Here is a 14,313-nt window from a genome sequence, read left to right on the forward strand (position 1 = left end):
TGGCTACTAAAACTTTTATTAAAGTAGAAAACAACGTTTTGACTTTCTTTGGTCATCTTCAGGTCGAAACGTTGTTCTCTACTTTATTTTAATAAAAGTTTTAATACCCATACCAACCGTGTTTTGTTATTTTACTACATTTATATAATTTAGGATTATTTTATAGGTAACTTCAAACATGTTTTGTGCCGGTTATTCGCAAGAAACAAAATACAGAAAGGATTCCTGCAAAGGAGACAGCGGAGGTCCTTTTGTCATAGAACAGGACGAAAAATGGTACCTGGTTGGAGTGGTCAGTTGGGGAGAGGAGTGTGGACGGATAGGAAAGTACGGATTTTACACAAAAGTAGCAAACTACATTCATTGGATTAAAGGAATCCTAAACTCCTGAAGGAGTCCAACAATTCTTGTGACTAAAATAGTTTGCTGAAATTTAAATCTTAATATTTCATGTGCCTTTGCATTTTTACTTGAATCGTGCATGGTATATAACAAATAAATGGTGAATCTTGGTTAAATTTATAAAATCAACTATGTTATACAGTTACTGTGTGGTATGTATGCACGTGTTGGGCTTCATCTTGTAAGCGGAGTGTTTTGTCACTTTTCTTTCAAGTTGGACAATAAATTTGTAACATATATGTAATCTGGATTATGCTTCTGTTTTAAACCTGGTTTAAACTAAAATATCACTACCATTACGCTTCCAATAAAATGTGTGATATCTGTCAGAGCTTTTAGAATTAAATATTCGTTACACAACAAAAAAGTAAGACAGTAAAAGTTACTGGGACGTTATTAAATAGACGTACCATATCTTTTAACATAATATGGCATGGATTATCAAACTTGATGCAACGTTAAGGTTACTGTTACAGACAAACACGCATGAAACTGCATTGACTTTGAAATATTGAACAGTAATTTCATTGTAATTGTGAGAAGAGTCTGAACTGACGAATACATCTTAATGTTAATAGAACTAGGCATTAAGGGTGTACTAAATGATAGTTATAATAACATTGGGGACATGTTTAGTTTTTTCTTGTATGTCGTATCGTACATGGATGAGCCTAGATATATGTGGATTGACCCTTATTGGGGAATTGCTTGCAATAAGCATCACAGATGACAACTTAAGATATTATTCACCCAGCTCTAGTAATCATTTCTGGCTTAAGATGGCATCACTTCAACAGTAACGTATTTAAAATACCTCTCTGGCTAGTAATTTAATATTTAAAGAAAATAAAGTGGGTGGAATTTCCAGATGTCATCTTCAAATGACAATCTGGTGTATTGTGACCAACGAAATTCAGTTCTAGGTCAAACCACATAAGGACACTTCCGTAATATGACACAAATAATTGAGCAAGAAAGATTTGGTTAACTAAAATCTGCAAATACAATTGGTCCATTTAATAAACCAAATATTCAATAGTTTGTTTGTCTGAATTTCGCGCAAAGCTACACGAGGGCTATATAGAGGGAAGGCAGTTAGTCATCACCTCCCACTTCCAACTCTTTTACCAACGAATAGTGGGATTGGCCGTATATTATAACGCCCCACAGCTGAAAGAGCAGTATGTTTTGGTGTGACGGGGATTTAAATCCACGACTTTCACATTACAAATCGAGCGTCCTAACAACCTAGCCTATATCAAATGGTAAGAAACAAGCTGCTATGTTTGTTTGGCAACTGTTGATGGCTTACAAATTTTAGTTTTCAGTGTCTGTTCATTCAGTATATAAGATGATGTGCAAAAGGGTTATGAAAGTATCTTCCCACAGGACTGTTTACTTTTCATTCACAAAAGTGAAAAGAATTTTCCCTTTTTTTTATTAACCGTAATAAACCTACTGGTTATTTTAAACAATTATAATTTCAAATATGATCAAGGAAATGAGATAATACACGGAGTAGTAACCTTAAGAAAAGGAATCTTTGGTGTGTTTGGCATGAAAGCCAAGAATATTCTTATTTCAAAGGCAGTAAAAACCTCAAACCACACCTTAAGCTAATCAGTATCAACGTCCTCTTTCTTAAACCTCTCCTTAGACTGATCAGAATAAACGCAGCCATTCGTAAACTTAATGTGTGCAAATGTGTATATGAACTCCGTTTGTAAATCCGACCAAAAGGGTATGGGTTTACCAAGACAAGGTTTTCCAATCATACCTCATGTAACTGTACAATGAAATGGATATTCATGTTATTCTACACGAAAATATACTAACCAAAATGCTGCACACAACAGCTACGAGTTTGAATTACAAAGAAATCGTTTTCTTCAAACACTAAATATATTATAGAAAGCTAACAGGGAGAAGTTGTATCCCTTGAACGTGACACTTTCACAACAGAGTCTGTTGCAATGGAAACTGCGCTACAGGGCTAGCGTCTGAATACTCTATCATCAAATAAAGCGTGAATGCATATGAATACACGACTATAACAATGTAGTGAGCTTCCATAATCGTTTTGAACATAACACAAAAAAATAAAGTATTATGCTACAACCTCTGAAAACACACGTTCAGTCACATGCATAATTGTTTTAAATTAAAAAATCTTTACCAATTGTGTTATTAGTTTAATAACAACTAACAAAAACGCATTAATTAAAATTAATTGTCCATAGTTTGTTAATGTTGCAGAAAATGTGTAAAATTTTTAAATTCAGGATGTGAAGATTTTCACAAAGGGCATTCGCGTTAATGTTCACGTTTTTAATGTTCCTAAATAAAGTGTTGGTATTTAAACAGTTTATATTGGTGTGGATTTCTTTGTCCCTGCTTAAATAATTGTGCTTGTGAATGAACGTGTACTTTCTAACTGCAGCATTATAATTTCGTTCTGTGCTCAGTTTGAAGGATATAAGAAGTGTTTAACAGTGTTTCCATAAAATGTAAATTTGCCTAGTTTTAAGGGTCAGTGCTACCCGAAGTCTTCAGCTTTTGGTGATGTGGTTTTATTTCTATATTTTTTACCATTAATAACAGAATATTCCTTCTGTAATCTCCTACGACATGTTAGAAATTTCTGCAGCTGAGTGTGTGATGATGTTTTACCAAAGTTTTCAATGTGCATTTGTGGTTTCTGCCACAAATTTCATGAAATTCATTACACGTGTGATATGTGGGTCTTAAGAAAAAAACACAATATTTCTTTGAAGCTGTTGATATATTGTTAATGATATCATGTTGTCATGCACATTTCACAGCAGAACTGACATAAAACAAGAAGTAATAATTTACACCATGAAATCATGTATAAACATTGTGATTTGTAGAGACAAGAATTTTCATCTTTCAAGAAATAACAGTACACAAAAACACAAGCAATAATAAATCTGTATTTTCTGTGAGCTTTGATGGCATGTATACATACATTATATACACATAAAAACAATACATGCTAGGCTGTACAAAACAACTTTACAGAAAGTGATAAATACATACTTTAATTCCAGATACTGGCATTGATATGTAAAAATTTACAGCAATTAGTAAATAATTAAAACCGTAAACTCCCTACGGATACGTGTGTATACTTATGAATATATAGTTATAATCACACTATGTCCACCAGAAGCACACTGACCAAAATTTCAAATGATTGTTTACTTTTACAAATAAAAACTGAGCAAATATCTTGTATTACTCCCAGACATTTACAAATATCTTTTACTAGAGAATGCATAGGGGTAAAATTCAAGAACTAATAAAAAAAATTACCATTACTTTTTAACTGTTTGCTAAATTAAAAGTGAGATTCAAACACATTGTGCAAAATAAACTCCTTTCTATGAGCGAGTCTCTATTAACTACGTTGCAGATATGATGAAAGCTCTAGGTTAGGTCTCTTTTTAGTTGTCTACGATTTTCATTTTCTGGAACTGAAATCACATGGTTTTAGTGATCATTCCATTACCTCTCCTGTTAATTTTTCAATGAAACAGCACAATTTCTAATTTAACACAACATAATATTATTTTGAAACAAAATGCTTGTTTATTGTTGTTTTCTCTCTAAATCAAACAGAAAATATTTCTAATATTACTTAATAACATTATTAAATGATTTCAAATGCTTGGTTATAATTATAAAACCTTTTTTCATTGTAATATAGCAGATGACACCACCTAACTGCTAATGTCTTTCAAATTGATCTGAATGCAACTGTAATTTAAACTAATGCTACTATTTAATGGTTCAAATTTAGAACACCAGTACTTTCAAAATGTGATTTTTCAATCTATTAGTAGATAGTTTTCCAAATGCTGAACATTTTTGAAATGCTTTAAAAAAAATTGACATTACCATATCAAATTGTGTGAAACTGGGACCAAAATATTAACTTACTGTACTATGACATAACTTATTTGAGAAGGATGCATTACAATACTCAAATTGTTATGCTGTCCATTAAAAGCAGAGTCATATTATCATCTATATAACAATGTTTTGGCCAACATGGGTCCTATTGGTCTATCTTGGCTGTTCAATCCTTTAAGCTAAATTAAAACAATAAGTAAATTAAACAAAGAAATCTTAAAAGCCAGCCCTTATTATTCACATACTTATCAAGCTTTCTGTTTGAAGTTACTTAAATTTACTCTCCCTACAACATTCGAAGGTAACCCATGACTAGCTATAACTATAAAAATTCACACTATTAGCTAAAGTGAATGTAATGCAAGTTTTATGAACATTGTGTAATAAACGCTAAAATTATAACATTTGCAACAGAAGACAATAATACCTTCAACTTTGAAAATATTGGCAAAAATGCAAAAATAACCAATAGAAAATAAGATATTTAAATTACAAATTTTTAGAAGAGCACCAAAAGAACCACAGATGGATATGCTTGATCCAAATGAATAATAAAAATGGTCAGACTAGATGATAAAAAGGATGTACAAGTGTACCATACAGAGATAGAATTCAGTAACTTTAATAGTGTGGTTCTGTTCTGAGAACCACTACCTGCATAAATTCAGGGTTTCTAGGACACCTTTATCATCTTAATTGGACCAGCCCAATGCTTTGGCTTACTTGATACGTGGCAAACTTGAGAAGGATTACAAACTCACTATATTCTGAACTTTAATGTGTTCTGGTGTGTTAATGACTGATATTCGTTGGTAATGTATATTGAAATAAATTGCTTTTAATAAAAGAATATATTACCCCTTGTGATGGTCATTTCTTTGCCAATATAATTTATCACTGGAATATTATGAGATAGTATTGAACTTGATTTTTGTTGAATTTTCAAAAAAAGCACCTAGTGACAAAAAAAAAGTTATATTCTACTCTTGTATGAAACTTTTTTTTATAGAAACAAACAGAAGGTTTGACTTTTTTACAGACAACATAATAATACATTAGTCTCATTTTCCAATTGTTAATAATTATAGAGCTTTATTATTCTAACAAGCTAAGAATAAAGCACAAATCGTACTATAAAATACACACCAACTTTCTAACTCTCAGCACTTGTACTAATTTTCTATCCATGCACACTCACATGCCAACTCTCTATCTCTTTAAACTCACAGGCTGAACAAATTTGTCTTTGTACATTCATCACAATTAAAACACTATTGATGTGCATTCATCACATTCCAAGCTTCTATCACTGTACATTCACACTTCCACTGTACTTTTATATACTCAGTTTCCAGTTCTTTACCCTTATGTAACCTCACACCACAACTATACCTAACTATGCTCACTTATTAACTCATTAACCACACCTCAATTCTCAGTTTCTTAAAACTCATATGGATACCTTCACACAAGAGTAGCATTCTTAGTATCATCGTGATCTTCATACCAAGCCAACATTTCTTCATGAAAGTCTCGAGCCAAGGAAATGCGGGATAGACTTTTATCAAAGGAAAAACTAGTTTCAGGGGTTGGGGTATTTTCAGTGAATCTGAAAGAATAAATGGAGCATAACCTATTAGTGTTTGAGTAAAAAGTCAAACACACTTAATCCTTAAGAAATTCTATATATTCTATTAGAATAGAGATATGCCACCTCACATACTGTTAAAATTATTTATAACAGTAATTCTCATAGTTAAAGTGACTGACACTAGGTGAGGCTATAGGAACTATGGTTATTATATAAATCAGTCTCCATGCAAGTTAATCGATATCTATCAGTAGCCAATAATCATCATTCACTAAATTATAATCTTATCTTTTGATAGCAATTAAAAGAGAACTTTAGACTGATAAGCGAGGCACTTGTAGACATGAGATTTTATGTTGGGTATTGGGTGAAACCTGGTTGGAGCTGACAAGGAATGCGAGCTTTAATAAATAAGTGTTTTGAAATTGTTGTATTATTAAATATATTTTGTGATAAATATACAAAGTTAGGTGTTTTTTTCTTTATGATTCTTTTCTTATTTTCTTGAATAATGGTTACAATGTTGAGTTTGAAGTTCAATTATTTTGTTCATAAAAGCACAGGTCTAGCCTTTCAAAGCATAGGATATTATGCTGTTTAAATTCTGAAAGTTCTAATAAAAATCCTAATAATAATATTTCAATCATTCCTTGTAGAATATAAAAATAGTGCAGGCATATCTTTAATAAGATGTTATTATTAGGCCTATTATGTTTTCAAATACTATGTGCTTAAACCAGTGTTTTGATGCAAAAATAAAAGTAATTATTTTTTGCTAGCTCATAGAAGGTATTCACGTAATAAAAATTGTAATAAGATGTGTGTAATGAAAGAGCTTTACATGTGTGAGAAAGCAAGTTATATTAATACAACAGAAGATTAGCAAAGAATAACCTGATCACAATGGTATTCGTTGTAGAAAACATAATACATATTTTGACAATACTTGCCTTCTTCAGAAACATGTAGTGCATTTAAAAAATAAACTTAACTGTGCTCATAAATCATTGCTTGCTAAATCACTGTTGAAGAATGAGAAAACAGGCAATTTACTAATTAATAAAATTAATTAGAGTTATCAATAAGGGAATTGGTTTTGTTTACTGGCTAAAGCTTTATAAAGCAATGGTTATATGTGTTAAAACAAAAACACAGTAAGATTTTTTATTTGGCAATCAGTGTTTTCTTTGACTACTGAAAAGCTATATAAACTAAAAATTTTGAATGCTTCAACCAATCTATCGTTTTTGGCTTGGGAGAGAGAGATTACAAAGAATCAACACAAGTCTTGGGCTTAAGCAGCTCACTTTCGTGTAGGAAATGAGCAACGTTAAAGCTTATTTAACTGATAATTTCTAATCTAGTAAGTGTGTGAAACTGGACACAAAGGTACCTGCAAGAAAGCTCCACATTAACAGGAATAGAGCTGTTAGGAGAATGTAATGATTGTGCCTGAGGGTAGATAAGAGGTTGACAGAAATCTCTTTGTGGGCTAACTTGGTGAAATTGATCCCCACATTCCTGGTTTCTTGAACAACAAACTGGGATAACAGGAGAGAGCTGACTAATGGTTGAGTCAGGTTCGGGACCTACTAATGTTTCAACTGCAAAGTTTGCTTGACCAATTTGTTGTCCATTGACACTGGCCTGAAGGTTTGACTCAGTGGCATAACTATCAGTCATCTTAGAGATCTGTCTGCAGTGCTTGGTGCTGTACTTGTAAAAGTCTGATATCTCGTAAGGTTTAGTCTCCTCCCAGTAAGGTTGAAAATGTCCAATACTGACTACGTTCACTTCTACACCTGCTTTATGTTCTGAATGAGATGGACGTGGTGGTGAAAAAGATGTACAATTTTCCATGATTATTGCCTTGTGTGGGGATAAAGTATTTTCTTTATTGCTCCATGAGGGTGATTGTGATGTTGCTTGAATTTGGGGCATACTTATTTGGGCACCTGAAAGAACTTTTAGTCCTTCCTCTTTCTGCTGTGGAAGATTTACCACTTGAAGTTCTGAATTTGAAGCTGTTGCATGAATTACTGGAAGATGGGTATTACTAGATGACCTATTTTGACTTTCAATTGACCTAGACTTTCTTGGAAGAAGAGGAGAATCCAGTGAAGTTTCCAACCAGTCTTTTGTTTTGGCTTGGGAGAGAGAGTCTGTGAACAATCGACATGAAAATCTTGTGTTTGAGCATCTTTGAATGAAAACTGTCCTAAACTGCAGTCATCGTAAACATTAATGTCTCTGTGCAACTTAGGACTTAATGTATTAAGGTAAACAGAATTTGGGGAAGTTTTCTGATCAACATGTTGTACACACTGAGAGTCCATGAGCCACCAGTGTCTTCCATTTACACTGTGATTCAGTTCAGGTATGCCAACCTGAAGGTTTTCCACAAACTTATACTGAGCAACAGATTCAGCTAGAGAACTGTTGCCCAGCTTGTTTTCTGAGAAGGAATGTTCAGTTGTTTCAGGTAAGCTGCTAGATGGATTGTTAAATACAGGATAATTCTCATCTGGATGATAATCAAGACAACCCAAGCTACGAAAGTCTGGCTTAGGAGAAGTGTGGTGTTTCTTGGAGGGCTGATAATAATGATAATGGTGGGAGCTATGATGGTGAGGAAAATTATTTACAGTTCTCTGGCCTTCCTCTAGTGTGTGGAGATGACACAGTCTCTCATCGTAGGAAGGTGATATGTTCATGGCAGGTCGCGATGGAAGACCTTCACTGGCAAGTCTGGCCTTACGTTGCCGGACACTGCTCCTGTGACGAGTTTCTAGACTATTGTGCCTAGACATGAGGCCCAAGTCTTGCATTTCTGATGAATTCAAGGCTAATATATCATCTTGAGTACTGAAAGCTTGGCTCGTACGCTGAGTTGGAACACTGTACAGATTTGAACCCTCCAAATTCAGACTGGATTCAAATCTTAATAAAAATTCAAAAGAAGAAAACATTAGTTTAGCTCATTACGTAAGATAATATAATAAACTTTATGTTAACAATACATAAACAGAGGGAGTATATATTACAATTCAAAACAGCTTATATTTACCGTTGAATTTTTTATCCACATCACTTAAAAATCCAAATATGCTTTTATTTACAGTTTTGTTGAAAATCAGAAACTAAACTGGTATTGTTTTTAATGAATGTGCCTCTCTATCTCAGACTGAGCATACAAGAAAGCAGTGTTGGTTTAGGGAAAAGTGTGTAAAAAAAAAGTTACTCTCAGTCAAGATTTTTAAAAACAACAAATGTTTATTTTTTCAAGCACAGAAGTTAAATCTGTTTCCCAATTGAAAACAAATTATTTGTGAATTTTCTTTAACTGGATGACTGTATGCATTTAAGACTTTTAAAATACATTTGATCATTGGATGTTAATCTTATTGTTGTAGAAAACTGGAAAGAAAAAAAAACTTATTTTCTTAGATTTTGACCTCATTTATTAAATGGTGTTAAGAATAAAATCATACTAAGAAGTATTACATTTAAACTGTCACAATAGCAATGGTATAATTTGAAATATATAAAAAGTGTGTACTGTTTATATATAGTATATAGGCACACACATAACATTGGTGTAGTGTCTCACTTTGTGTTTCAAGGTTAAAATAAGAGTTGTGCTGCAATAGGTTATCTAGTAATGATAGAATTAAATCATTGGTTGAAATAAGATAAATGTAACGTGGAATAAAGGACCAGTTTAGGATATGTAATATAGAATCAGCACTATTTATCCTTATGTACGGATTTATGGGGAAGACTACTTCTTAAACCCTTAGCCGTCTACATAAAAGTTATTCAAAAAATTACTTATGGTAGAAAGAAACCCACAGACCTCCATTAAAGAAAGTTTGAAAGAGTGGAAAACAAAATATGTTAGATAATTACTAGTCATATTTGTTTAAATATTTTGTCCATCAAAATAAAAAATAAAAGCTGAACTGAAAGTAACTTTTTTTAAGTTTTGTTCCTTTGTCTGTTACTAGAAAAGTACTTATTTCAGTTGGATTGTTTTTTTGAGAAAACATAAACCATCATTCATGACCCTGAAAATAACAAATATCTATTAATTGTTTCACTTTAACATATGCCATATACAGAGAACCAAGTCTTGTACGACAACTAACCTGTTTTGATAAGGACTTTGCAAGAACGGACCATGTCCTCCACCAGCACTCACATTATCATACGAATCTGACCCAACTGTGGACTGAGACACTGACCTTATGTAATGCTCATTATGGCTAGATGGCCTGTTGTGATATATAGGTCCAATCTTTGGCCTTTGGTTGCTAAGACTATGAGAAGAGCCCCTCGATGAACTTGAGCGAGAAAAAGGATTAGCAGATGGCAAAGTACTAGAGCCATTGATGTGAAGGGCATGACAGTGCCGAGGCTTAGTAGGGGTGGGTGGAGCAGAGCTTGGCCCCGTTGATATTGCTGAAAGTTGTAGAGATGAAGATGATGAACTTGGTACAGGAGATGGAACTTTATTTGGCTGTTTAAAAAAAAAATCACAAAAGAAATAAATTTACTTATATTGCAGCAAGGCATGTAAATATAGATGAAAGATAAGTCAGATTATCTTAAAATCCATTCACATCAGGAAATCATTCACCTATAATGCTCTGTTACAATAAGGTTTTTTGTATTTGATCTATCTGCATACAATCTATGCAGTTAAAGGCCTAATGTACAGAGCAAGATTATATAACAAAAAAAAAGACATGCATTTCATCAATAACTAGTATTCGTAATTATTCCTTATGTCATACATGAAACAAGAACGAAAAATACCAAACTTCTTACAGTTAAAACTCTGTTGACTTGGTTGTTAGTTTCTTCCAACTTAGTTGGTCTTGGAGACAATGTTAGATCAAGATCAGATAAATCAACAGTCTTGTCAGGAAAGACAACTTCTAAAATAAAATTATATATGATAGTCAGGTAATTGAAATAAAGGTAATTTATTTTCACTGCATCATAATAAGAGTAATAATAGCTTAATAATAGTTTTAAAATGGTGGTAGTAATTTCCAGGATATATACATATACATAAAAGCCACTGAGTGTTCATAATGCTTCTTGAGAAGTGGCTCAAGTGGAAGTATCACATATCAAATTCCATTCAAGTAGAGATTGTTTACTAATTTTAAAAAAATATTTTCTGATTATGTTTAAGGCAAGATCTTATAGTATTAAGAAAAAGCAGAATAACATGACAGCTTATATTATGGAACTTAATTATTTGGTTACAAAAGATTAGGTGTTACAGTAATTAATGTGTTTCATTATCATGTGGAAACCTCGCATTCAAATCTATATCAAGTTAGAATTTCACATTTATTTTAATTTTTTGAATACTTTAACGAAACTTACACAATGATCTTTCAATATGTGAAAAAATGTGATTACCATTATAGATTAAGTCAGGGATCATACGATATAAAAATACAAAAATACAACTTAAAAGTATTTTCAGTCCATTAAATGGTGCTGTAATCATACAAGCAAGAGCAACTCATGAAGGAGCAACAACTTTCAAGACAGTCTATGGAGAAGTGAACAAGTGTAAGGTAAACATTGGGCTGTACATAGATGAGTCATTAGCCACCTGCTGTTTGTTTTCAACGTCTTGAGCAAAGATTGGCACAAAGAACCCCTGTGGAACTTTTTACTTACAGATGAGAGTGAGGAGTTACAAACACGAGTTAGTGTGGCAGATGAATTTGAAAAGATAAAGCTTGAAAGTGAATACTAGAAAAACAGAAGTTTGGTGAGTAGAAATGGTAGGAAGAAAATGATCTAGCTCACAGGTGTAAATGGGAAGTCACTGGAATAGTCAAAAGCTTTAAGTACACTTGGAAAGTACAATCTAAAGTGGAAGACAAATGGTTACTAAATTTACTGAATGCCAAAATGCTTAAGGCTATAATTAAACTGGTACCTCTCTATATAACCAAAACCTTGACTTGAAGAGGAAGAAAAACCAAAAAGGCTTGATGATAAGAACATAAATGAGAATACTAAGATGGCTTCTGGAAGTGTCATTGAAAGAGAAGAGAACGAATAAGGAAATTATGAAAATGACAGGGGTCTGTGGAGTCCACAGAAAGTTAAAAGAAGCAAAGCTGAGGTGGTTTGGTCACACAGAGAAGAAGGCTGATTGACTGTTTACAGTTAAGCACAAAGCTACAAAATGGGTTATTTGTACTCTGCCCACCATGGATATAAAAACCCAGTTTCTGGTGTTAGAAGTCCACAGACATACTTGGGACAAGAGAAAAACAACAGCTAACAAGTACAAGATTTGAGCTGCCAGTAGCTGGCAAGTGAAGACAAGAAGGCCAGTTAAGTGTTGGAAGGATAGAATAAACAAGACATGAATAGCAGAAGACCTGACAAAGAACAGAATTGATAAAACAAGGACAACCTGCATGAAGAATGGTGATCTTTGTTAAAGAGAAAAACCAAAGAAGAATATGGTGCTACGATAAATTATTATTGATATTTTTCAACTTAGGCAAGAGATCTAAAGACATTTTACAAACATTTTTATGAAAAGTTACGTTTGCATTTCCCTTTCACCCTCAAGTTTTTTTTACCTTTCCCATAACAATTATTAAATTACACAGTCAGACATTTGACCATATAGGAATATTTCTTCAAAAATCGTTTTTTTTTTTTTTTTTTTACACAGCTCAATCTTATTGGAAGGCTTTAACAAGCAGATTTGAACACAAGATAAAAATATATTGAAGTTAAAATTCTAATCAAACAATACCTGCACGAGATGACTGAATATATGTAAAAACGTGTTCATAAAATACTAAAAAAAAAGGACAAACATAATTACACATAGAATAATTAATCAGTGTTTGCCATCATACAATTAGCATTCAGCTAGTGATAGTAACTATTCAAGCAGCATAAAGCATAGTTAATAAGAAACTAGAAAATCTGATATGTTCCCAATGAAAAAGCAAAAGTAGTACAATAATCATATAAAGTACTTCAGCTTAGAACTTCATCAATGTTTTTATTATTATGTATCATACACATGTCAAGTTTGTAATTAGGAAATTCTGTGTTCTCCTCAAAAGGAATGTCTCACACACACATCTGTAATGTCAAACTACAGATATGTATTGAATATAACCAGACATAAGACATGCATGATAAACTACTGAGAGAAAAACTTGCCATTTTCATCTGTAGATTGGCTCGTGCTGTCTTTATTGGCCTCTGTAAGGGTATAAAATAAAAACAGCATCAGAAAAAAGAAGCAAGGCAGATCAATGTGAAGTTAATTACCAAAACACTAGTACTAAAATTAAGTTCCTGATAATACTGCCAGGTTTGGTTTGGTTTGAATCTCACGCAAAGCTACATACAGGTTATCTGTGCTAGCTGTAAGACTAGAGGGAAGGCAGTTAGTCACCATCACCAACTCTCAATTCCTGGGCTACTCATTTACCAACAAACGGTTGGATTGACCATCATTTTATAATGGCCTCATGGGGATAATACTGTCAGGAAACTGTGATTTAAAGAAAATTAAGTTAAATTTATAAACGTACCACAATCTGAAGACTGCTTGTTTTTCTTTGCTTGCACATCATCAGCTTGCTTTCGAAGTACTTCCAGCCTTTGTTCCAAATCATCCAGCTATAACAAAAATAAAATAAACATTTAAATGAAAAATATTTCTGAAATAGTTAATGTATTAAAACTGATTATTCTGATGTACAAAATCATTCATTAAAGAAAAAAAAGGTTTTGCTACATCTTCATAAACACTAAATTTTACACTAATACACCCAAAACATGCATGCATAAAACATCTGCATATTACATTAGCCAAATATGCTTTTGATTTTAGAGAGGAAAAATAGAGAAAAGCAAAAATGTTACCAACATCATACTATATTACATATACAACTATTTACTTTAACAGTTTTACTGTTGCTAACAAATAACTGTGTTAACGAGTTTCAACAGTGCCATCTGTTTAAATTTATATATTAAAAGAATTATAAATGAATAACAACCTTACAAATATTTCATATTGATTATTAATGTGTATAATTGGTGTTTTACTAACAGCAGAAATAACTGCACAACATAGACTGTACTAAATATTAAGGACTCGTAGTTTTAACCTTGGTTTGGGCTTCTTGGTATGCTGTTCTTCTCTGTTTCCTTACTGTCTTTTTTGCACTAAAATCATTAGCTAGCTGTAATGCTGCATTGGTGATTTTGCTCTGGATTTCATATTGTAGTTCAAGCTTCCCAACTGCTTCCTCCTATTGAGAAGACAGATAAAAACAAGTTATAATGAAATGCAGAAAATGTATTCTTGC

The 14,313-nt window shown here is 32.6% G+C and overlaps 1 protein-coding gene and 1 pseudogene across 3 annotated transcripts in view; one reads left to right on the plus strand and one right to left on the minus strand.

The window, feature by feature from the left end:
* Positions 1-646, plus strand: part of LOC143238486 (mannan-binding lectin serine protease 1-like) — a 44,266-nt gene extending 43,620 nt beyond the window's left edge. For both annotated transcript variants that reach the window (XM_076478758.1, XM_076478759.1), the window contains exon 14: positions 167-646. In XM_076478758.1, coding sequence (XP_076334873.1) covers positions 167-391 — 225 coding nt within the window. In that variant the 3' untranslated portion in view covers positions 392-646. The remainder of the gene's footprint in view (positions 1-166) is intronic.
* Positions 647-3,347: 2,701 nt separating this feature from the next.
* Positions 3,348-14,313, minus strand: part of LOC143236393 (uncharacterized) — a 153,558-nt pseudogene continuing 142,592 nt past the window's right edge. Inside the window, exons 17-23 of the transcript XR_013019546.1 lie at positions 14,113-14,256; positions 13,531-13,618; positions 13,138-13,195; positions 10,760-11,015; positions 10,078-10,448; positions 7,323-8,869; positions 3,348-5,947 (exon numbers count right to left, since the gene is read on the minus strand). The product of XR_013019546.1 is annotated as an uncharacterized LOC143236393 (transcript). The remainder of the gene's footprint in view (positions 5,948-7,322; positions 8,870-10,077; positions 10,449-10,759; positions 11,016-13,137; positions 13,196-13,530; positions 13,619-14,112; positions 14,257-14,313) is intronic.

This window comes from Tachypleus tridentatus, chromosome 13, assembly GCF_004210375.1.
Source record: "Tachypleus tridentatus isolate NWPU-2018 chromosome 13, ASM421037v1, whole genome shotgun sequence".
Classification (NCBI taxonomy): domain Eukaryota; kingdom Metazoa; phylum Arthropoda; class Merostomata; order Xiphosura; family Limulidae; genus Tachypleus; species Tachypleus tridentatus.